Source organism: Aythya ferina (assembly GCF_964211825.1).
Source record: "Aythya ferina genome assembly, chromosome: 6".
In the NCBI taxonomy this organism is placed as follows: Eukaryota; Metazoa; Chordata; class Aves; order Anseriformes; family Anatidae; genus Aythya; species Aythya ferina.
The window spans coordinates 9,336,778-9,362,005 of NC_140303.1; the positions used below are offsets into that span (position 1 = coordinate 9,336,778).

General features: G+C 45.7%; 1 protein-coding gene across 1 annotated transcript in view; it reads left to right on the forward strand.

Annotated features, from left to right (window-relative positions):
- Positions 1–25,228, forward strand: part of CPS1 (carbamoyl-phosphate synthase 1) — a gene marked incomplete at its 5' end in the record, with an annotated part of 89,886 nt that overhangs the window by 45,863 nt on the left and 18,795 nt on the right. Inside the window, 8 exons of the mRNA XM_084524739.1 lie at positions 7,692–7,833; positions 9,668–9,733; positions 10,298–10,361; positions 13,274–13,455; positions 18,831–19,025; positions 19,571–19,638; positions 21,742–21,817; positions 24,790–24,867. Of these exons, the coding sequence (XP_084380865.1) occupies positions 7,692–7,833; positions 9,668–9,733; positions 10,298–10,361; positions 13,274–13,455; positions 18,831–19,025; positions 19,571–19,638; positions 21,742–21,817; positions 24,790–24,867 (871 nt within the window). The remainder of the gene's footprint in view (positions 1–7,691; positions 7,834–9,667; positions 9,734–10,297; positions 10,362–13,273; positions 13,456–18,830; positions 19,026–19,570; positions 19,639–21,741; positions 21,818–24,789; positions 24,868–25,228) is intronic.

The following is a 25,228-nucleotide window of genomic DNA, read 5'->3' on the forward strand; positions in this document are numbered from 1 at the left end:
CTTCCTTAAGAAAAATGACCATCTAAAGCTAAGTCGGAAAGATAGCAGTAAATTAGAGCGCTCAGCTATATATTTCGGTTCCAGCCTCTTGCTGACTTGAGCTTTCCCTTCATGGTTTATGAGGTTGGGAGCACCTCCTCGCTGAGTTATCGGCTGCGTGTCGGCCAGCTTTTCTGCTTCGCATTTTTGGTGTCTTAACCACGATTCACCACATGATGGCACTGGGAGCGCACTGTAGCCAGCACGTCCCTAACTTCATCTGTGATTTCTGCTTCTTTAACCAGCTGCACGGTTTTAATTGAGCAGCTCTTGGTCTCCTTTGCCCCCCGGAACAAGCTGGATCTGGAGCTAAACAGAAATGAATGTGGAGGGAGATGTCGCAGAGAAGGAGTAGCTTGATTATTTACAGAAATCTGTTGTTCAGCTGCACAAGCTTTTGCCCTCTAACATCTGTGTCATGTTGCATTTGTCTTGAATGCCTTAAAAACATACATGCAGCTCCTGATGAAGAAGAAAAAGAAAAATAAAAGCCCCAGATCAGTTTGATTTCCTTGCTGTTGGAGTGGCACGCTCTGAATGCTGCACTCTGGACCCCAGAGGTTGGTCCCAGCCTCAGCTGCTCTAAATCCAGCATCACTCCACAGACGCTAATCGTGCCAAACTGCTCTTTATCACTAAGGTTCCTTTCCCTTTCTCTGCTATGGGTGGCAGGAAATAATAGCTCTAGTAATGCGACCAGTAGCCAGTGCCATCCCACACTGTTTTTCATCCTCCTGGTGACTAAGCAACAGGCTGCAGGGCCGACCTGCTCCACCAAGCCCTTCTGTGGTATCCAGCCCTGCCTTTGTATCACGCAGCCAGTGTTGTGTCCTCTGTAAGTGGATTCATGCAACGCAGCTCAGGTGTATGAATGTAGTTCAGTGGTCAGTGCAGCTTTTCAGTCTGGCATCCCTACTCAAACCTTCCCAAGGAAACTTTTAGCTCCCAGGCTGCCCTGAGAGGCAGGGACGGACTGTCCGGCTGCCTTATGCTGAAGGCACGTTGGAACAGAGACAACGAGCTGGGAAAAAGCACTCCTGACCCGAGCTAAGAGGCTGATCCAGCAGGCCACAGCAGGAAGCACATCTCCGCAGTAGCCGAGGGAAAGCTAATTGAGTGATGCAAATGAGCCTTGGCATTCCTGTGCTCCTCCTGCAGCCAGCTGTTTCCAGTCCCCAGCATGCCTGGCACCAAGTGTTACCTGTGCTGTGGGATTATTTCCAATGGAAAAGAATGGGCTGTGATACAATTGTCGCTCCAAATCTTCGTTGCTGAAATGCAGTTAGCATCAGCAAAAGCGTTTTGCTGTTCCCAGGCACTGCTGCTGGTTACGGGCAACACTTCTTGTTCAGTCAAGCCCATCCCTTGCTCTTTGTCTCCTGGTTGGTTTGGGGGTGCCCTGCGGCAAGATTTTGGATGTAGCTGGAGGAACAGCTCTGTCCGGAGTCTTGGTTTGGGCCCTGCAGAGCTGTTGTAGAAACTGGTAGCAAGGAGATGGTCTCTGGCAAGAGGAAATCCAGAGCTAGAACAAGCAGGTATGGCAGGCAGCTGGGGAAGGGGGGTTGGAAGCAGAGGGAGACCTTTGCGAGCAGTTCAGCAGGCAGCACTCTCACTGCGTGCTGCCGGGCCAGGCCTCGCTGGTTTGTGCAGGGAAGCTGTTTCCATGTGTGAAATGTTATATGGAATAACGATGGGGGAGCAACAGACCTAACTTACAACCATTGGTCTGTTCTCACTGTTGTCCCGGCAAGGCCAATCATTTGCAGAAACAGCAGAGACTGGGAAAGGTACCCATTGCCTCGCTTCTGTTTGTCCCAGCAAACTTCTTTCCAGGGAGGATTGGACCCGGTGCTTAAGAGACCCAGTGTAGGTTGGGTCATGCTGCAGCCGTGTTTCAGTTCACCTTTGCTTCTGGGGTCCTCTAAGATGGAGGAAGTGTTGCTTCAGTTGCATTGTTGCATTTTTTTTTTATCTGTTAACTTCGTACCTTCAGTAAAGAAATCTCAAGAGCAGCCTGCCCACTGCACTTAGCCGTGTACATACACACATGGCAAGAAAAAGCCTGGTCTCGTGCTGCCAGTCCGTGACTGGACAGTGGTGGGCTGAGCAGTGGAGTGCAACAGGATGTGCTGTTACCAGGAAATCCTTTCCCTAGATTTGGCCTTGCCTGTCTCATGAAAGCAGATGGAGGGGAGGGCCCTGGAGTGACCCCACCGGCTGTTTGTCACGCTGTCAGCTTGTGATGGAGAAGGAAATCTGAACAGATGACATCTGGGTGTCTGAGACAACCAGCAGTGAGACGGGACTTCAAGGCCTGGCTGGATGGGTGAAAAGAAGGGATAGTGGGGTCCAGTTCTCTCCTGGGGGAAATCTGAATGAGATCTAGGGGAGGTTGGGCCGTCTTGCAGCACTCAGAAGGGAGCATAGCGCCCCAAAAGGAATGTCTTGGTATCGATAACAGGCTGTCTCGCTGAATTCCAGCGAGAGAAGAGGAGTATGGTAAACCCCCACTTTGCAGGGGAGCTGAGCATACAGGCGGTAAGGCTTACCCAAAGTCTGGCAGAGCAGGGAGCTGAACTGTCTCCTTACAGCTCAGTTTCTCAGGTGAATATTAGTAGGAAGAACAGCTCCTCCATTTTGGTGGATACCAAATTTGCTAGCCCGCTGGCAGTGGGGAATGCTGACACCACCATAGTTTATAGTGTTACACTTCAGAGCTTGGTTCTGGTGGAGAGTGTGCCCTTGCTCTGTGGACAGGGCATAAAAACCCCTCCTGGCCTGTGGGGTGTTAGAAAGAGGTAGGTGCAGCCCCGATCACTGCCCTTCTCCTTCCTCAGGAGGCGCAGGCTGGGAGGTGGGGAAGCAGAGGAAAGTGGGAGCCCTGCCTCAGCGGCCCGTGGTTCATTGTGAATTCCTGTTCGAAGCCCCTGTCTGTGAAAGGTGTGTTTTGAAAGCATGACTTGATTTCAGAACACAGCCCCAGCACTACAGGTGCTGGAATTCAAGCCCAGCTCCAGCAGGTGACCCAGGAAGAAGCAGACAGGCCATCAATAAACCGTGCTGCTCCACAGGGAGTGTTGCACATCTGCTCTCCTCAGGAGCAGTTTTTTCTGCTGACTTGGGTGTTTTTGGGACAGGTCGGAGAGCCCAGCTCAGATCTTGCGTGGGTACGCAGCAGAGCAGTACCAGTGCCTCGACACGAGGCTGCACGGGTTCGTGCTGTTTGAGGAGCTGTCGCTGACATATTTGTTGTTTAACTAACTGGGAAGATTGCTTTCCGAGTGAACTGGAGGGCAGGGCAGACCAAGGAACAAACGAGGAGTTCAGTGCGTGAGGGGAGTACAGTACCAGCAGTCATTCTGCACTGGTTGTGCTTCGTAGGATCCAAGGCAGGAAACTTTCTATCTGTCTTACAGAGCCACTGGTAACTTCACAGCTGTATTTTCCTTTAAAGCACCTGCACGTCTGTGGAAGCTCAGCATGCATTTTCTTCCCTGATGCACACGATAGCCTGGTGCTGCTCTCCAAAAGCCTGGGGGGGATCTCTGCTTCCAGTACTGCTGTGGCGAGTCTGTCGGGCAGCATCCCAGCAAACACCCCAAAGATCTCTCCTCACCTGGGGTGGGAAACAAGCTTGGAGGAAGCATCTAGGGCCCGTCCGTGGCAGTGCTGCTGCTTGAGCTGCTGCTTCAGCACACTGCTTAATTGTAGGTGAGAGTTGTTCGGGTCTTAGGGCACAACGTGAGGCTGTAATGTTACTTACATCAAGGATCTCCACGAGATTTATTAGCCAAAGATGTGAGCATTAAAGATGCAGAGAGCTGAAGTGGTGGAGCTTGGTCAGTGGGTGAAGCTTGGTGGTTTACAGCTCCTGCTTTCCCGAACCCCCCTTTGGCAGCTTTTTGAGTTCCTCAGGAGGGGAAAGGTGGTGACAATCTGTTTCCTTGAGAAGAGCAGCAGGGAGGGAATTTACACACCAGTCTCATTATTTGAGTTGAAGCATGTTCAAAATCGTGTAAGAACATCAGGAGCAATCAAGGAAGCCATTAGGAAGCCATGAGGAGTCTTTAGTGGAGCGGGACAGAGGGAAAGAGGAAGAAGATGCCCAAACGTGTCCGGGATGCTCACAGCCCAGGCTTTGCCCCTCAGTTCACAAACTGATCCCAATTTTTATTTTTTAAATTTCATTTTATTTTGCTTCAGGCTCACTAGCATGCGCCTAAGTAATGTGCAGGATGGGCGTTAACACGACAACGTACCTCAAATGAAGCAGAGCTTGTTCTGGGGGCTAAGAAGAGCGCTGCTTTCCATATGGAGCCGGGGCTTTCTGCCAGCCCGTTTATTTAGCTGTACTCCTAAACTGGTGGATCAGATGAAAGCCAGTCAAGTGGAAGAGAGGGCCGTGCTGGAGCGAGCCGCCTCTCCTGGTAATTGCAATGCTGCCAGCGTTCTTCCAGGCAGTTAAGAGATTTCCCCAGGTCCTCTGTGCCAGGTGAAAATTTCCTCATTAAGGGGAATTTATTCTGTTTCCTCTTATCGTTTGTTACTGAAGAAGAAAGGGGTGGATGGCGTTCCAAAGATGCCAGGGTAGGATTTTAAACAAAAAGCACCAACAAGTCAACACTGGGAGCTGAAAAGGGGCATGAGCAAGGTTTGGGAAAGGCTTATATCGTTTATAAAGTGAGAAACGTGGGGGGAAATTGGCTTTTTGAGGAAGTGAACAGCCACTGGGTGACTGTGGCAGCGTGGAAAAAGGCCGATCATCTGGTTCTGAAGCTCTGACGCTCCTGCCATTTTGCAAAGGTGGATGTTAGGAGAAGAAGTGGTAGAGGAATGGTGGCTATTTCATCTTCCCTTGTTTCATAATGATAAATTAGCAGGGAAGTTCAATCTTTGCAAGGCTTTTGGCCTGTATTTGAAGAGTAAGTGATGCTCCAAGGGAAGGTGGGAGGCGCTTATGTAGGACTAGGCCATGCTTTTGGGAACAGCCAGAACTGAGATATTCTCACCTCTCCTGCCTCATGGTGATCCTCGTGTGTTTCCTCCATATTAAGCTGCCTTTGTGGCAGTGAGAAAAGAGGAAACCCTTCCTGCCTAGGTGCTGCTTGAACAGACCTTCCCACCACATCCCTTGTATTAAGGATGTGTTGAAAGCCACATCTCTTACCTTCATCATGCACTGGGACTACAAGAGGAAAAATACAGTTTTATTTCCCCTTTAGGTACTCAGCTTGTCTCTTGTAAGCTGATTGTCCTGTGCAAAACTAGTTCCCTTTTTGCATGGACACCCTGACCTGACTAGGATGTGCCAGTAAATGCCCTGACCCAATTTGAGCTGCTAGCCCAAGGCAGGGGAATCATGTTGCAAAATTATCTGCCCACCCTGCTGATGGGGAGGGCAATGAAGGATATTGTTATAATGATATATTTTTTTTAAAAAAGAGTTGAAACCAGCTGCAAATTACGGCAATTTTCTTTCTGTTGCTAATCAGATGGCAGCCAGCAATGTGTGTTTCTGATACAGACAGGAGGGGAGAGCAAGGGAGCAAACACACGTTGGAACTGACTCGTTTTCTGGGGATCATCAGGTCTGCTCATTTGTACTTAAGGAATGCCAAATCTAGGAGAGGAATCAAACACGGCTGCATCCTTCCGAACAGCTGGCGATGGCTAGCATCTGCTTTGCCAGGGAGCTGGCAGATTTTGCTTGCTGTGTTTCCTCCTGTAAAGCACTCACCCGTGCCTTCAGTTCTGGCGTTCGCACTTCACGCAAGAAGCCCTGCCTCTGAGCTGTAATCAGGAAGGAGGAAGGGCTCAGGAGAAGCAGGGCAGTTGTTGCAGCGGAGGAGTCCGTGCATGGAAACTTCAGGCTTTAATTGCTGGGGTGCTGGAAAGCAGGTCTGTCTGTGGGTAAACCTTTCTGCTTTTAGGACTGGATCCCAAATCTGGGAAGCTCACGCTGCTGGGTTAGGCAGGACCCGTTCCTTCTGACAGCAGCAAAGAGCAGGATCTGTTGGAGTAAGGAGTGATGTGATGGGGGCAGTTGGAGTTCCTACCCAGGAGCTGAACTCCAAAGTTTCTGGTCCCCAGTTCTGCTCTCAGAATTAGCTGGCTTGACACTTCTGTGCCTCCCACCTGCTTTGCCTGGCTTCGCTGAGGGCAGTGGAGCTGCTCCATAAGCCAAAGTGGAAAATCCAATGACTCTTTCATGCTTCAGCTTCCTGACACGTTCCAATAAAGCGGCCTTACCCCTCTCCTCCTGCTCAAATAACATAATGCTATTTATTTAAAAATACCATCAAGCAAAGGACATAATTCAAAAGCTCTGATTTAGGAAAATTGCTTGTTTGTTAATCATTTCCTTTTTCCTGATTCAGAGCTTGCTTGCTCATAAAATATTGATTTATTGGGCAGGCAAGGATGCTCTTGGCAATGAAGATGAAAAGCAGAAGTGCTGATAAAAATACATGGGCTTTTTATGTTTTTCCAAAAGCTAAGCTTAGGAAAGGTAGCTTAGAAACAGAGACAGGCAGGAACTACCAGGGGTATAGGTGGAGTCAAAACAAAGTGAAACAAAAAGAGCGTGGGAGGAAAAAGCGTGAGGTGGAGGGAATAAAGAGGGGATGGGGAAGGTGGAAAAATCCAAACGGACAAGAAACCATTGAGCTGCAGAGATGTCTGGGGGAAAGCAACGCATGTGAAATAAACAGCAAAAGTTAGGAGTGCTAAAAAGTGGGAGAACAAGAACGTGAAGTGATGAGGGACCCTGAACACAGATATGAAACCAAAAAAAGTGCCATGGTTGACCCTGCCTATTTCCCTCTCCCCCTTTTCATAATGCAAGAAGTAGCACAGATGACACGGGGGAAAAAGCCTGCTTGAGACTGGCAAAATGGAAGAAACTACCTCTGCACGTGAGCAGATGAAGGCCAGTTTTGCTAGGCGTCTCTGAAGTGACTTGGTTTTTCAAAGCAGTGGCCGTATCCGAATGCAGAGCAGCCCAAAGAGCAGAAAGAAGGGCGTGTTTGGGATGAATTGAGGTGCTTTGAGGCAAGTTGTCCCACAGCTCAGCGGGGGTATCTGAGTGGGCTTGTCCCAGAGCTTCAGGAATTGCTGCGAGCAATCATGGTTAGGGAGCCAGCCCAGTGGGGTGAGGCCTCTATTTTAAAATTTGGATTGGGAGGAGGAAAGTGAGGGAGAGATTCAGTTAAAGTTTAGACGTGGAGATGTGGGGATAAGGAATCCAAGAAAGGAGCCGCTGCGAGTCTTCTGTAGAGGCTGTAATGGTAAAAGACCACACAGACATGGATATGCTGACCTTAGAGTAGCTTGGTGGAGAATGCTGCCGGGGAGATCCCGGGCCCAGTGTGAGCCGCTCTTGTCTCAAAGCGAAAGAAACTCTTTTCTTCTCAGCACCACTAGGCTACCTGTGGGCTTTACCTACTAGGTATGTGCATAGGACGTCCAGCCCAAGAAAAGATCTTTTGTGTATGAGGAGTGCATGGCTTAGTGGGGTCGGCTTCCGTTTCTTGCCTTCAAGTGCATGCTCCTATAGCAACTGCCCCTCAGTGCAGTATGGGAGACACGAGTACTCGTATGTCTTCTAAGTGTTGCTGTAAAGCTTCATGCGTTTTTCTTTGTTTCACACCCAGTGAAGCCGTTCCAGAAGAGACCCTGAGGAGGGCCAAGCAGCTCGGCTTCTCAGACAAGCAAGTTGGGAAGTGCCTGGGGCTGACGGAACTGCAGTGCCGGCAGCTGAGACTGAGGAAGAACATAGCTCCCTGGGTGAAAAAGGTACCGGGAGAAACCTCGCTCTCTGGGGCGAGGACTTCAAAGGGGGCAAGGAGCAGGAGGCTTGTCTGCCCTTAGACACAGTCAAGGAAAACAAAGTGAAAACCTTGGCTCTGTCGTCATCAATGGGAGTTTTGACATTGACATTAGAGGAGAACAAATTTCACCCATCTAGCTGTTACCTCTGTACTGCACGCCTCAGCGTAGTGACATCAATCTATCGACTGAACATCCCCAAAGAGAAACAAACTATTTTTCATTTTCTGTGTGGCTGAGGTGGAACCACAGCTACCTGGCTTCAGGAAAAGGCTGAGAAGATGGATACTGGCCCACCATGGGGTGACAATGAAAGATGTAATATGTCTTTTGTCTTGGTAGTAACTTTTTACAGGGTAGCACTTTATTTGAAGCGCCCTATTGTTTATGGGTTCATTTGCTATTCATTGTAATAGTACTGAGTGTAATGAGCTCATCTAGTATTCATGGCAGTGTCACAAATGCTTTGCTAGGTGTTCTGTCGCTGCATTTAAGGTATGGTGGTATTAAACTGCCACCAGCTGGGATTTCGTCCTTAAAGGGCGCGGAAAAACAAACCAAGCTAGTCAATGTTTCTGAAAAAGCCCATCTGTATCCTCAGGCCCAATTCCAGATGCCAAATCTCCTTCTGTTCCCCAGCTGCTGTTTTCCTTCTATGTCCTCACCTGGCCTGCAGGAACGTGCCTGCTCTTGCACTGCGTTCCTTCTTGCACATGGCACTGCGGTGCAGGATTGATTTGTGTGCCAAGGTACCCTTAATAAGGTCATTTGACTTATGCAGCAGTTGTGGCATCAAAGCATATGTTTCTTCCTGAGCCATGAAGTACAAGTTGCAGCATTAGCAGCAGTAATGAGCAGCAGACACTTACACAGCACTAATGACGTAAGGTCACATTCTTCATTATTCACAAGGATTTGCACTGCCAGTGGGGATTCATGAAAGTACTTGACAACTGGAAAGATTTTTAAGTGGTAGCATGTAAAAATTCATGTCAGGGCTGCTTTAACATTGTTCCCTGCTCAGTATGCTGTGTAGAAATGTTTCAGCTGTTCATTCAGGGAACGTGAGCAGTAGGGTGACCTAGATGGACCGGTTACTGTGTATAACATGCAGTGAGGAGTTGACACAAACAGTTTGAGCAGCCTGGTAGGCAAATAATTCTTCTGGACTCTCTGGTGACTAATTACATAGGAGATTGTTGAAAACAACATATAAGGGGTGGCTGAAAATCACTCTTGCTTTGTGCACCATTTAATTACCAAAGCAAGAGGGATGTTGTAACATACCTATGGAGTACTTACTGCTGTCCTCTACACAGGGTGATCTCAGAGTGTTGTTGTGTGTGTGTTTGTGGTTAGTGTGTGAACAAATGGAGCCAGGTGTGTAATGGGGAGATCCAAGATGGCATAGCTAAAGAAGACAAAAGACCTGGAGGAATGGAGGTCTTTGTAATTAATACTGCCAAACTATCCAGAGAACGAGTAAGGCAGAGACAAGAAGGGATGGCTAGAAAAAACGTCTGGGCTGTGAAGATGTTTTACCAAGCAGGTGCAGCACCAAGTTTGCAGCTTAGAAAGAGAAGTCAGAGCCTTCTGTTGGCTGAACTGCAAGGCCTGGGGGCAGGGCAGGCATTTGCTGCATTGCCAGCACATCGCAGTTAGGGTCACCTTCTCAGGAAAGGCACAGCAGGAAAAATAGTAAGTCAAAAATATGAAAAGATGGGGGGGGGAAGGGAAACAGTACATAAAAAGAATCTTGCACTGGACGAGTAACAGCCCCTGCTCTCCCTCTGCCCTGCAGATCGATACGCTGGCGGCAGAGTACCCCGCGGTAACTAATTACCTGTACGTCACCTACAGCGGGCAGGTAGGTGTGTTTGGGAACAACGCTCTGTTGCTGTCCAGTTTGATCTCTTCCCACTGTACTGCAGTTTTTCTGGAGATCTTGCAAATGCCTCGTTCTCTGTAGAAATTATTTTGAGTGCTATTACATAGAGTCCCCTTTCAGCAGGCCTGGTGCTGTCTCTTGCCTGGTGATCCAGTGCATTTGCTGTTAATGCTCCTGTGTTGTTATGACTCTGTCTTGTAAAACCTGTACTGACATCCTCTGGGCACAGGTCAGGCGCTAGGAATGCAGAACTTGTCTCACTCACCTCGTTCTAGCATTTTTTTTTTTATGAAAACTTGTAGCTCCTTGGGCTGCTCGGATAGCCAAGTCAAAGGTGCTGCGTCTCCCTTGGTTTGGGTGCAGCACCACCAGCTCCAGTGCAGTAGCACTTCATTTACACCGCCGTAAATTAGATCAGACATGAGCCCTGAAGGATCAGGCTGTTGGGTACGGGCTGAATGCCAGAAACTGTTTGTTCTGAGAAGCACGGAGTTAGGTGCTGCTGAGTGCAGACCCTAATGACTTTTCTCCCTCCCTCCTCAGGAACACGATGTAAAATTTGATGACTGTGGAGTGATGGTGTTGGGCTGCGGACCATATCACATAGGTAAATCTTTCTTACAGCTCCTCTGTTTTCCTTGCACCCTCGAGCCTTCTTTGGATATTCCTGTGGTTCATTTGTTCCTCTTCTCATATGGTGACAAAACCCTCTGGAGCACAGTGCACAGGACATCAATTCCTAGCAGAAGGTTTGCTTTTTACACTTGCTTGGAGACTTCATTTCACGCCCTGGAAAAACAGGATACTTTTTATTACTTGAAACGCAGGAGCATGTCACCTGGTTGTGATTTCCACAAAGTTTTAGGGAATTTTTTTAACCTTACTTTTGGCAAATGTTGAGGCATTCAGAATTTGATACCTCATGTGGAAGTTTGCTGCTGCTGCACACATCTTAGATAAGTATTCTGTCAGCTCGTGACTACATTGTTGTACGTTATGCATTTTAATGTTGTAAGTATAGGTGGCTACAATAAAGATTTGGGTAACTTCAGCTATTTTTGAGTAAGCAGTTCTCTGTATGCAGCTTGTTTCAGTCCACTCAGATGATTATGCAGCATAAGAGTTTCCAAATGGCTATGGATATTAGGTAGACAGACCATGCTGAATTCTTTATGTGACTACTTTTTTCTTTTCATGGATCCTTCCAAATAGCTCACTGTCATTGACAAGAAAAAGATTGGCTGTTCCTCAGAAATATTTTTGCTCTGCGTCTCACAAGTAATGGTGATGGGTTTTGAAAGCTGAAACACAAACTGCATCCATTTGTTTTGCTTGGATGGATGGGCCATGTGGTACGCTCCTGGTGCTGTTGGTAGGATGTGTCTTTTTTAACTCAGTTTCCAGTGTGAATGTTGAGATGAGTGAAATCAGGAGGAACGCTTCAAGATTGCACTTATTTTGTTGTGAGTGCTTCTGCCAGTCAACAGGCTGTGTACGATGGCTGCAAAATGTGAACACACAAAGTGTGGCAGTATTGTTTAATAACTTGATCGAATTTATGCAAATGCATTTTGCGCTGTTCGCCTAAAGCTTGTAACTGTTTAGATCAACCATTCAGATCTGATACTGGTCTTATCTGCTCTGTAGCTGATTAGATCAGGACTTTGAAAGAAGATCAGATCAATCTTTAAAAGAGATTGCAACTAAATAAGGCCTGCTAATAGGGGAAGCCACGACTTACACCTCTAAAAGATTTTTTCTAGGTGCTCTAGTCAAGTTGATTCTTTTTCTTTGTTATCCTTTGAAGGCAAGTGAGCAGCATGCTTGGCTTTGCTCTGCACCTTCTGAATTACAGCCATAATTGAGTGGGATCAGCTGAGTGTTAGCTGGGGATTGCTTGCCCCTCGCTTCCTGCCGGGAGGGTACCTCCTGTCCTCTGCAGGGAACAACCTGATCAAGCTTTGTGTCACAGGCAGCCCTGAAAAGAGAACAAATAAGCAATTGCACTGAGCCCCTTGACCAGCAGAATGCTCTGCTAATTGTATGATGTACTCAAACTTAACACGATCGAAACCTGAAAGTGAGTTCAAAACCAGGCCTGCATTGTAGTAATTATCTTCTCCAGAGCAGCGTCTGGTTATGTTACACCAGCCATTACCAGCATTACAAATGATTTGTTGTCTTCACTTTTCCCACTGCTTGGATATGGCCCTTACTTGATGCAGCTGGATTTGACCTCTGCGTGTTCAGCTGTATTCCCAGGTAGCATCCAAGGCAGCCTGCTGGGGACTGCAGGTTACCATCTTGACCTGTATTTGAGGTTTCTGATGTATAAGAATGCCTGAATAATTGAGGTGGAATAAAAAAGGTGAACGGTGACTGTTCTGGGAAACATCCTGTTTCAAATTTGATTTCCCCGTCTTTTCTGCAGGGTTTTCGCTGAGGCCCAGGCATGTTTTGAGATTCCTGTTTGACAGTAGCAGGGAAATAAATAGTGTGCTTGTCAGTGAGTGACCTGTGCCAGCCATCTGTTTGTAACTAGGTGTTGTGGAGGCAGCAATTAAGCACAGCTTGAATTTCCAATGCATCTTGTCACACAATTATATATATATATAAAAAAAAATTATATCAGTGGTTAACGATCATGTAATGACTGTGAACACATCACGATGAGGTCAAGGTTTTCTTGTAGACCGTTAGCATAACCATTTAATGATGTTCTTTAGTATGCATCATTCTCTGTTTATGGTACCTCTCTTGGATGTTTGCGTGCAGAAATTTATGGGATGGTGGCTGTTACCTCATGTCTGGACTCTGGCACTGCCTGAAGCCTGCAGCATTGCCAAAAGTTGTGTAGAGCAGGGAACTTGCAGAGTGCCAGTTGATTTCCTCTTTCTCCCTTTCCTTTAGAGGCAGGCAGAGTGCTTACTCAGAGCTCAGGACAGTTAGGATGTACCTGCCACAGCGATGCCACAGCTGCTGAGGCATTTAAACCAAGGTAAAAGGATCGCAGAGTGGCTCCAAAAGTTCATCCATCAATTTGCCCTACCTAGAGTCAGTGTGTGGGAAAGTCAAAGCTTGTCACTTCTCTGCTTGGTTAAGCACACTCTGCTTTTCTGAGAGGCAAAAACCACTTCAGTCTTCCGTTTTTCAAACAGCAGCTATACAAATACTTCGTGTTTCCTGAAGTAAACAGCACTGCCTCGTAATGCGCGCTCATTTTGGTCACCTCTAGGTTCTGCCTCTTGAGTCCTTCTCAAAGTGTGTCGGCTGAGAGGCAGCAAGAGCTGGAGGAGCTGAGCCAGCTTACCTGATGCTCTTGGAGAACCATGTTTGGGGCTGATTACTTTCCATGGGAGGACAATCGGGTTGCTTGCTCTGAGCTGACAGGAAGCACTGTTGGCTTTTTTTTCCTCTTTTTTTTTTTTTTTATTTTATTCAGCGTGAATGCTGAGAACGTCTGTTTGTTTTCTTCTGTGCATCCGTCCTTTCCTTGCCCACTTCTCTGTCTCCTGGCAGGCAGCAGCGTGGAGTTTGACTGGTGTGCTGTCTCCAGCATCCGCACGCTGCGTCAGCTTGGCAACAAGACCGTGGTGGTGAATTGCAACCCGGAGACGGTGAGCACGGATTTTGATGAGTGTGACAGACTGTACTTCGAGGAGCTGTCGTTGGAAAGGATCCTGGACATCTACCAATATGAGGTAAGAAAAGCAGAAGCAGCAACAAAAAGCCACAAAGTGGCCCAAACTTCTCAAAATTCATGTCACCGGCTCGCTTTGGCGGAACAGCTGTGGGCGAGGAGGGGAGAGCACGCTAGCTAAAGCTGTTTGGGTTGGATCCCAGTGTTGCATTTTACACATCGTTGATGTTCCTAGCAGACTGCTCAATAATGAATGCCAAATAAATATTAAATTATTTTGCAAGATGCCATATTGTGCAATATTTACAAGCAGATTTAATTTGCTGCACAGTCATTTATCGCACAAATTGTTCTGCCCTTGCAGTGCTGAGCTTTAGCACTTAAGCATATCCTTGACTTTAAGCACAAGTGCTCCCCCTGAAGCAAACAGAACAGCACTTCTGCGTGCACAGGAGCTTGCAGTCTTGGGCCTTACAGTACAGTGGCAGTGTGGTGAACGTTGTCCGCGTGCAGGCAGGCCAGAAGGGCATTTGATTTGCCATCAAACTGGAAGATGGGCTGGCTCCTGATCCAGACATCGCCCTTGCCTGCTGGGAGTTTTCAGGTGCTCAGAGCTGCCAATACTAAGAGGCAAAGATGAGGCCCAAGGAGATTTGATGACGGGAGGTTCCACTACGGAAACTGAAGTTATCAGAGGTGCTTACAGGAACTGTAATCTTCCTTGAAATTCAGTGTGAGTTGTAACTTGCTGAAGTGACTTTGAGGAACCCAAGTTATATTAAACTTGTGATTTTTCTTGTCTCTTTCCCAGCACAAGCCAATTTGAGCTCAGCCCTTTTGTGACTGGGAGGTAGTTCTCAAAAACGTTTTATAACCTGGCTATGTTTTGATCATTCCCAAATATAAGACCAAGCAAAAGCCCATCGCAAGTCAAGTCCCAGTCCCTAGGCCCTGTTCTTAAGCCATTTGCAAAATACTTTAGGGGGACCATTTTTAGATTGCATCTTCATACTTTCTTTTTTTCCATGTTGTTTTACCTCTTATTAAATTTTCATAAAGACAGATGCAGTTACTGCAGTGTCGAGTTAGGGAGGGTTAAAAGACTCTGGTGGCTCACTGGAGTCTGAAAGGCTAATTTTTGAATGCTTTAGGAGTATCCCCAAGGCCCAGCTCTATAAACATTGAACTCTTGTTTTTTTAACCAAAACTGAACTTCTGAACTTGGGGTGTGGAGCAAATTGGTGTGACAGTTTGTCAGAGAAATAACACTGATGAAACACAGCATCTAATTACTGCAGGATCAAAAGAGAAGGTAGGCATAGGTGATGAGGAGCAACTACTCATTTAAACACACAGTGCTGGCAATTAGCAAGTCGGGTAAGAAAAATATGTGAAAAGAATAATGCATGGGTATTGAAGCTTGCAGCATCCTGCTAGTTGCAGCAGGGTTTGGTGAGTTGGAATTCGCATTTCTCAGTCTGTAGGCTGACCTGGCTTGTGCTGGGGTGTGCTGTGGATCTCAAGGTCTAATAGCAGCACCCTGTGCTACCTGGAACTGAAGGGGTTTGCTCTGAAGACATGAAACACATTAGGCTCTGAGCCTAAACATCCAAAGTTAGGCTGTGCTGTCTAGTAAATCCCATGAAGAAGAGTAAGTACTTAACTGTTTTAGAGCACTTCTTAAGTAGTGGCCACAGGGAATGGCATCGTTATGCCTAATTTGCAAGTGAGGAAACTGAATCTCTGAGGAGGGGAGAGACTGCGCAGTCTGCCAAAGGATGTGGGCAGACCTGGGGACAGACTCCAGACCTCCAGCAAAGTACTAAAATACACTATTTGCTGTGTCATTTTTTAAACATGAGTGAGCCAATTGCTAATGCACTGTAAACAGAGTATTTCCTCAGGCAAGTGCAACTGGAAGTTGGTCCCTAAGGAAACAACCAAGTTCAAAACTTAGGATTTGATTCTGAGATCCCTCAGAGATCCTGCAAATAACCTCCTCGTTATCCCAGTTTAGTATGGAACACAGGAATAATGCCAGGATTTCAGTCCAGGCTTTTAAGCTTTGCTGCTAATTAGCTTCCTTTAGTTTTTCAGTGTACAATGAGTAGTGTCAGTGGGGCAAATACTCTAAAAGCCCCGGAGCATTGCTGCACCCTAGGTAAAACCACCAGCAAACAAAGGACAGCCCTCATCCCCCAATAGAGGTGATGCATCAACACTAAATGTTGTTAGGATTAACATCAAACTTTGGGCAACGACTCTGTGTTCTAATTAGACAAATTAGGCTATGTCAAGAGGTGGGTTGACTAACGAGATGATGGGGACCCCAACCTGCCTGCCAAGTACTGCTCGTGGCTTGGCACGGCGCTGTCCCGGGGACGTCCTCGGCTGCCCCTTCTCTTTCTGTCCCTTGTGTCCCCACCTCTCCTTCTCTAGTTGACATCCACAGCTGCTCAGACACCAGAGACCAGGCTCTGCAGATGGAGCTGTGCTTGGAGGGAAGTTTAATGTACTGGGAAGGTGCAAAGTTAGGTGGTAGTCCGTGAGGATGACAATTAAAAAAAAAAAAAAAAAGAAAAGAAAAAAATCCCTTCCCTCAGATTTATTGGTTTTTTGTTTCCAGAGAAGATGTTCCCTTTTTATTTTAATATCTCTCTGCTTGAGGGCCTCTTCTGATTCTTTTTCAGTTTCTAGGATCATTCTGAAACAATTCATAAAACTAAAGGAGGCTCTTAGGTACAATTTTAATGGTCTAATTTGTTTTCAAACTCAGGGAAAAAGAAAACCCAACTCTATTACTAATGACATAAAAGCAAGGTAGTAATAAAAAGAGTGATTTTTATAATAAAGGGGAAAATAATTCTCCCCAGACTTCTTTCACTAGATTATGTACAGTGTATATTTTAAGGCTTTCTGTTGGCAAGGATGTTATTCATTTTCTTTATAATTAAAATATGGCTGATGACAAAGTGATATGCGGCCGAGTCCGTTTTCAGTCTGCCCACGTTCCTCAGCAGTGCAGACCTGTTCCCTGCCTGGGCAACGGGCTGCTCCTTGGGCAAAGGCATTCTTTGGGAAAGAAAAGCAGAATTTTAAAAGAAAAAATACACAGCAGCTGGGTCTCAATTTATGGTTCTTTTTGAGTGAAAATGAGCATGTGATTCTTTGCTATCTGCTCGAGAAGCCATCTCCTCTGTCTCTTCGGAGACCCTGATGCCATCCCAGCTTGGACGTAGGCAGCGTTTTGATTTTCGGGGCTCAGTGGCTGGAATTGGTTTAAAGGAAGAAATAAGCTGCAGCTGAAGAGAGGCTGTTAGCTGGGACATTTGTGGCTGAAATACGTTTGGGATACGTTGTGGTGATGGTCGACCTTGGCATCAAAGCTGGGTTGGGACGTTATCAAACTGGACTCGTTCCAAGCTGTGAGAAGGGGTTTGCTTATTCACGGTCTGGTTCTCCTCCATCTGGGATGCTGACGAGTCCAGGGGCTGGAGATAAATTCTGTATTTTGGATGGCTCTGGAAACTTGAGGGGGTTTTAGACCCAGAAATGAACGGATTTTTCTTCAGAGCTGGAGAAGGAGAGCTCTGATGCCATGGGATAGCCCCAAGTGGGCACCAAACAGCTTCTGTCCCTGCTCCACCCTCTGCTAACAGAGTTTTTCCCTCCCAGGACTAAGCTCCTTCAGATGGCTGCCCTTGGCTGGCAGCTGTACGTCATCCCAAAAACAAATGCATGGAGAGTAGGAAAAAACATTAGCTCTATCACTGTGGATTATTAGCATGCGAGGCAAATGAGTAATCTTGTAGACCTTGGGATAATAAGTGCTGTTTAAATGCCAGGCTTTTTTAGTGGATCCTTATTACGGTAGGAAATTATCCACATTAAAGTTAAGCAGGGTTTGTTCTAGCATTTATCATCTGTTTCTTTCTGAGTCACTTCTAGTCCATCCTGCTCGCGGCTCACGGATCTCCCACTCTAAATCCCTTTCAATCCCTCATTAAGAAGTTCCTCTTCCAGGAAGGCCAGCGGGGTTAGCCTTCTTCAGGAAAAACACACTTGTTAATTAAAAGAACATTGATACTCTAAAGGATAGAGCCAAACCGTGTATCACTGCGCTCTGGATGTTGATTTATGCTTCTCATTTGCTGGAGGTGGGTGAAACTGTGTAAAACACATTTGGTTCAAAGGAGCCCATCGCTACAGCTGTACTGCAGGCCGGATCCTCCTTTGGGCAAAGTTTCACCAGCTTTAATTTGGAATTAAAGCGCCCGTTATTTAATTACCCCAAATTATTAAATGATCTAAATGTAATTCACATCCTTATAATTGTTGCAGCTTCTCCAAAGCCTGTTATTTTTACTGCTGAAAATTTCCCCACCACACTCTGCTGTACTTGAAAGCCTTCAGGGGTTTATGTAAGGAAAAGAGGGGGAAAAAAAAAGCCACATTTGCACCTGAAGGAGGCTGTACGTTTATGAGGAAGCTCAGCTGTCTCCTTGTTATTTGACGTTTATTATTTCCTTGCTTAAAACGTTGTGGTTACCCAGCCACAAACACAAAACGTGCCTTTGAGGCTGGAGGATGCTGTGTCACCTGTCCTAACTCATCTGCTTCGGGAATTTAAGTGCTCGCAAACAACCTGCAAACAATGAGCATGTGGGAGAGTTCGGCTGAAATATTTGTTGCTGTCGAGTGTGCTACAAGAAATGAAGAGCTAGGCACAAATAATGAAGACAAATTAAAATAAAGAGCTGAATGTATCCTGACTCACCACCACGGGCTGCCTGCTGGGTTGGGCTCTGGTGAGCTCGGCTCTGCTCTGTGCAGGGCAGCAAGGGGTCAGCATGAGGGCCCCCTAAAACATCTCATGTGGTTGTGCTGGGTGTCCAGTGGCTGCAGCAGGGCTCGGTCTCCATGCCCACACATGCAGGAAGAAGGGAGGGAGACCTGCCCCCAGTGAGCAGAGCTGTGAGTTTTCTTGCAGGCCGTGATATTTTTGTAGCACGGCTCCTTTCCTCTGCAAAGCAAGAGAGCGTGTGTCAGCTCTGTGCTTATCCTCCCTGGAAAAGCAGAAGACCCCAGACATGACATGAAAATAAGGTAGTAGTCTGTGCCTCTGACAGAAAAGAGAAAATCTTGGTCTGATATCAAAGGGGATGTGAACACTGCAGACTCCTTTGGTTTCCTGGGGAATTTGACCTCAAGTTACTGCTGCCTGTTGATGACATCAAGGAGGACAGTGTGTTTTAGAGAGGCTGCGCTCTGAATCAGACTTTGCAATCTGGGTACCTCCGGATCAGAAAAGTTGTCATCTGCCTTTACACATAACAATCTAAAAATGAGTGATCTGTACGCTGGCTCCCTAATTATAACAGTTTTTAATGTTAAGCTAACTTGGACGTGACTGTGCTTCTTTCTCTCTGCCAACAGGGATGCAGTGGCTGCATTATTTCTGTAGGTGGGCAGATTCCCAATAACTTGGCAGTGCCGCTGTACCAGAGTGGAGTGAAGATTCTTGGCACGAATCCTTTGCAGATTGACCGGGCAGAAGACCGCTCTGTTTTCTCAGCTGTTCTGGATGAGCTGCGTGTGGCCCAGGCTCCCTGGAAGGCAGTCAGCACTCTGGTAAGTTGGGAAATGGTCTGGGAAATAACCAAGTGCCTAGGTGTTGTGAGCATCTGCTGGAGATAACACTGATAACGTTTCAAGATTCTGAAGACATTTGACAGCTTTTTACTATCCATGTTGAAGAACTTTTTGATCCTTGTGGAATGATGCTGTAGCTCAGGTATGGGAGTGGAATGGGAAGTGGAAGGGAAGTGGCTTCATATTATCCTCACACATCATGGGATATATAACCAGCAAATGTTAGCACCACTGTCAGGCTACTCTGGTTTATTCTGCTAGCCTTGAAAACTGCTCTATTGTGTGGAGATTGCCAAGGAATAGAGACATGGCAGCACCTTTTTTTCCCAGTGACGCTGTATGGACAGGGAGGTTCTGAGGAGGACAACTCTGGAACAGTGGAGCTGTGCATTTTGTTTAGCCCAGCCTGTAGTCCCCTACATCTTTCTTTCTATATTTCAAATGCAAATGCAGTCAGAGTGATATTTTGGAATGACTTTAAAATATGTTCTTGTTCACAGCATGTTTTCCCTCCCTGTCTTTAGAGAGATGCAGTTGAATTTGCAGGCTCTGTGAGTTACCCATGTTTGCTGAGGCCTTCCTATGTTCTGAGGTAAGGCTCAAACATCAGAGCTCATCAAGCTGGGGGGTATGAAGTAAAAAAGCCTTTTGGAGGCAAGGGAGAGAGTCATTTTAGGGTCCTTGGAATACGCTGTGCTAGGTGCATGCAGCAGAAAGCTGCCAGTCTTAACAGGTTGAACGACTGCCTGTACCAGTAAAGGGAGCCAATGGTTCCCTTCTGTCCATCAGGCACAGATCAAAGGCAGAACACATTCCTAAGAACGTCTCTTTAGCTGAATTGCCTTTTTCATGTATGAAGACCAAAAACAGGAGCCATCTGGGATACTCCTTAAGGTTCCTGAGCCTACCTGTACAATTAAGCCAGAAAATTGTTTGCCACCAGGAAAAACAGAAGGCAGTGTGCTGAGGCCATTTATTGGGGTTGGCATCTGTTATCAGAAAATGACAGTGTGTCTTTTGAATTCAGCTTCTTATTTGCCAAGCTTCTCTGCTTACAGGCATGTTTTATGTCCCTACGCTGTGGCAGCTGTTTTTCTTTAAATAGACATTGTACAGAACTGCACATTTCCGACAGCTAGACTTTTTGAAGAAGTTACATCAGTGCTCACACAGGTTTTGAATGATCACTCTTCTCTGTGAGGAGTTTCTTCATAGCTGACTAGGCACAAAGAGGCAGTTTGCCGGGCACAATTTACAAGTGCAAATAAATTGGAGACAGGATCCTTTTCATATGAAAAGAAACATATCAAAATGAGGAGACACAATATTCATTTTCAGGGGAGTGAAAAAAATCTTTTCATTTAAAACAGGGGAAAAAAGAAACAGTTCATATATGTTCAACTTCAAGGAAATATCTTTTAGAAGACTGCTGATTGTGACTTTTCTATTCAGTTTCTGAAGCTTGCAGTGGAGTTGCAAAGCAAAGTTAAAAGCCAGCACTCTGATCAGGAGGACAACATAGAAAGTGCTCCTGATGTCACTTGCTAGATTTTTAGGGCACACTCCTTTTAGCCTGTTGTTTCCATTTCTATTAAATTAAGCATAGCCCCTTGCCATGGAAGTATTTCTTAACACAGTATTTCCAAGGTATTTTGAGCATTTCAAGGTTAGGGGAACTTCAGGACAGATTAGGGGAATTTCAGGGAGATGAAACTGCAGGATGTCAAACTTGAAGAAATATAAAGTGAAAAGCCCTTGCACAGCATACTGCCTGGCCTCTATTTGCAGAACGGCAGCAGGTCCACAGCTAGACTTCTTCATCCTTTGTACAGATCTGGCCTTTAATATTTGCCAGTTGCCTTTGAAAACTAAATGCATTTCCTCACCATTTATGTACCGTGTGCACCTGCTCACATCCTCAGTGGTGCAGCTGACACAGGTCCCTGCATTTAATTGAACTCTATTGATCTACATCAGCCGAAGTTGTAGTCCAATAAAGTGTAAGCATGTAGGTACTTGGGGCTATTTATCTTAGGTTCGAGGGCCTGATTTCATGGGATAGGTCCTTCCTTCACTTTTCCCCACAGCCTCTGTGGGCTTGCCCACCAAAGCAAAGGGGAAACCCAGTGACAGTAGTAGAAGTGAGCAATGTTAGATCTTAAGAAATAAATTTTAAAAGGTCCTGCCTTTCAAAGGGACTGAATTACTGTCAGCCCATATTGCAGCCCATTGTCACCTTCATTTGCACTGTCACAACCATCACCAACGGCCTGGCCACTGAAGAGCAGTCGGGCTGACAATATAGTAAAGGAGGCTGGGTCTGGAGTGGGGATATCTGACTGACTGGCCACCTCCTCCAGCTTAGGGGGGCTTCAAAAGCTTGGGCCAGGAAGGGGATTTCCCAGCAGTGCTAAGGCTGCACAGCCCCAGTTCGTTGCTTGATTTTTCATCATAGTTCTGGAGGTCACCTGTCGTCTCTGGAAGGCTGGTGGAGGTTCGCGAGGTACCAGCTCTGCCTTTCTTTCAGTCCAGCGTAGAATGAGTGGGTGGCTTAAGCCAGGGTCTTGCTCAGCCTGTCACATAAAGGTAGTTGTGCTGGCGTGTCTAATGCTGTAATGTCTCCCTTACCGTCATGAGGGAAGATTATCTGGTTTGGGTTTACCTTTTTTTTTTTTTTTTTATGTCATTCTTACAGTGGGTCTGCAATGAATGTAGTATTCACCGAAGATGAAATGAAGAAGTTCTTAGCAGAAGCCACCAGAGTCTCTCAGGTACCAGTATTTGCCCTACCACTGCTTTTGCTTTTTGTGTTTGCTGTGTTTGTTCCACCTGAGCTGTGCTTTCCCTCTGTTTCTGTATTGCTTTTACCCAACTCTCTTCCTTGCCTGGGGAGGAGCCAGGGAAATTCAAGTTTGACCCCTCCGTTCATTCCCTAAAGGGTGGATCTTCTGTGCAGGAACCTTTGCAAGCTTTTACTATGACATTTAGCTCTCCAAATCACGTACTGAGTTTCCTTTGGTACAGAAGCAGACTGGTGCTTGCTTACTGTTAATCCAGTGGGATTACTGATCTGCAGAGTATGTAAAGCAGAAGATGAAAGGTGTCAGTTTTAAATGTTTTAAAAGTTATTTTGGCTTTTTTAGTGTCTTTTTTTTTTTTTTTTTTTTTTTTTTTCCCAGCAAGGGGAAAGTTTTGGTCTAGAACACTGAAATTTAGAAAAGGAAAAATCTGAGCAATTTCCTGAAGACCCGAGTGCTTCAAAACATAGTAAACAGCTCAAGGCCTGAGTTTTTTTTTCTTTTTTTTCTTTTTTTTTTTTTTTTTCCATCCTTGCTATCGTTGTTAGTGTGTAAGGGATGTTTGGAGAGCTGGGAGTGTAGGAGGAGGAAAAAGTGAAATGATTGAGCTCAAATGAACGATATACAGAATTTGGAGCCTGACCTTTCAGCAGCCTCTGAGTTTGGCTTGGCCTTTTGGCCTGTTTTCTTGTTCCTCTCAACCTCTCCCCCATTTCTTATTTTTATTTTTTTTTTGGAATGATCCCTGTTCAGAAAAGTGCTGTAATGCCATAAGCACTGCTCTCATGGGGAATCTCGGAGTGAAGTAGTTAGAGGAGCTCTCTGAATACACAACTGGCTAAGGCAGCAGGCACATTGCTGCTTACTCAGAGGATTTCTTAGGTGATGGATTTCTTAAGTTTGAGCAAGAAGAAAAACAAACAAACAAACGTGTTTTTTAAATGTATGAGGCAAATGATGGAAGTTTAACCTTTTGGTAAGAAAAGAGCTAGTCAAATGGAGAGACCTTGCAAAGTAGTAACATCCTGAAGGATAAGTTAATGTGGAGGAAAGAAGACCACTCGGTATCATTTGCAAACAATTTTAAAGGGATTTTTGAAAGCGGGATACTACCTCTGTTACTTCTGTGGGGAGAAGTCATGGAATTAATTCTTGAAAGGCTTGCAGGGTCAACCGGCGCTGAAAAACAGGCTTTCAGTGATGCTCAGCCACCTAAAACACGGAGCTTCTCTCTGTACTTCATTTGTATTTCCCCGTGTGCTCACAGAGGCAAAGCAGACAGCAGTGCTCAGTGGGACAGAACACTTGCTGTGGGCATCTTTATGATGGTAGTGCCCAGGAAAGTAACCTTTGGTCAGCTTAACTTGTCACAGCTTGATAAACTTGAATTGGGCAATGATGCTCTTCCTTGCTGAGAGGTCTGAGCCCTGGCACAGGAGGCCCTGTGGGGAGCTGAAGGAGAGGAGCCGTGAATTTTTGGGTACTCTGGCCTTGATCCTGCAGAGAAGTATACTAGACTTACATGCTAAATTTTGGCGAGTGTAGCCAGACTGCAAAGGGAAGACTTCCTTCTTCATGCAGGGTGTTTGTACTGACAACAGCCTTAGTACAGTAGAAGCTAAGCAGGCAAAAAGCACAACAGAAAAAAAAGTACTGTATTTTGCTGCTAAATTAAGGAGGTTTTTTAACTTTGTCAAGGCTTCATGAGCCATGACTGGTTCCACTGAATTACCTGTGAGCACAGAACTGAATGTGAGCATCTGTGTGGGACACAGAGTTCATTTTTCTAGTTACAAACCCTTATCTATTTTTGCTCCACCCAACAAAGCATCTCCAGCTAAAGTGCCTGACCTGCGGGGTTGTGTTGTTTTAGCCACTTTGCAGTGACGGTGTTGTCTCATTATGGTGTTTATGTTGTCAATAACCATCTAAATTTCTTGCGAGAGTTGAGACAGACTGGAACAGACAAGGTTGTGTGCACATATAAAATCTCCTGGTGAAAAACTGCGGCAAGACAGAAAGTTACACGACACAGGCCACTAAATTTATGAAACAACATAGGCTGTGGCATTGTCCTTGCCTGTGAATTTACCCTTGCACTGATAGATGTAAGGAATTGTGTCTTGTAACTTTTGGAGTCGCTTTATATTTTTTCAAGAGGAGCCTTTTGAGCATGCATAGGCTGTCATTTATTCCGTTTTATTCTCTAATAAATAACAGGCAGTTAATAGTGGATGGGACAGGTAAAATGTTGAGACATAAAGCTGGCCTGGAAGAATGAGGATTAGATTTTTAAGCATCTGTTGGAGTGAGTGCCTGGGAGAAGAAAGCATTGGAGAAGTGTGCTCTGGCATCCCAGAGACAGGCAGAAGGAAGAGGAAGGAAAACTCTGTATACCAGGGAACGTGTTGAGACTCAAGGGTAGGTCATTCCTGGCCAGCTATAATTAGTGGCAATTTCTCCCTGGGAGACTTAGGAAACCACGCAGAGAAACGAGAAAGGAATAGATAGGTTGACTGAAATATGTGACTTAACTGAAATAGCAAAAGGCAAGTGAGGTGCCCGTGAGGCTCACAGACAAACTGAAGATCTCAGAGGTAAGGAACATCTCTAGAAGACAAGATCAGAGGTCCCTGGATCCTTGCAGGTGTTGCACTATCTTCTTTCTGTCATGGTCTCACCTAAAAGCTCTTTGCATTTTTCTCCAAATATTCACTGTCATGGTGACACTTTATGGAGTGCTTGAGTGGCTTTGGGGAAATTATGCCAAGTTTCCCCCTATTATTTCCTTGGCAAAGATCACTAATCTTTAGAAATAAGGATATTAATAGATTGGCCTTGTGGGATTCTGCTTCCAAAGGTTTTACAGTGATGAATAGTGAGCACTTGGATGATCCACAAATACTCTCAACTAAAAGCTTTCTTTTGGTTTGTCATCATGACAGGATCACCCTGTGGTACTCACTAAGTTTATTGAAGATGCCCGTGAGGTGGAAATGGATGCTGTAGCCAAGGCAGGAAGAGTAAGAACTTTTGCTTTTCATTAATATTAAATTTTTTTTTTTTTAATTGCAAAAAAAAATGTGGGTTTTAATGATTTATTTTATACAGCCATGGATTTGTGCCTAGAAGAGAAGAGAAACAAGAAAAGATGAATTCCTCTGAGGTTCAAAAACATCATGCTTGAAAAGCTCAGCCTACCTTATTGTATACACCTAAATAATTTTTTTAAACATTGCTTAACCACATGCCTGAATCCTTTAGGATATAACTTCTATTGGATTCACAAATCACTGGCTTCGCAAATGACTCGTATCAGAATTGTCAGCATGTTTTACAGTATTACCACAGTTTTATTACTACAGCTTCGCCTTGCATGTCGTT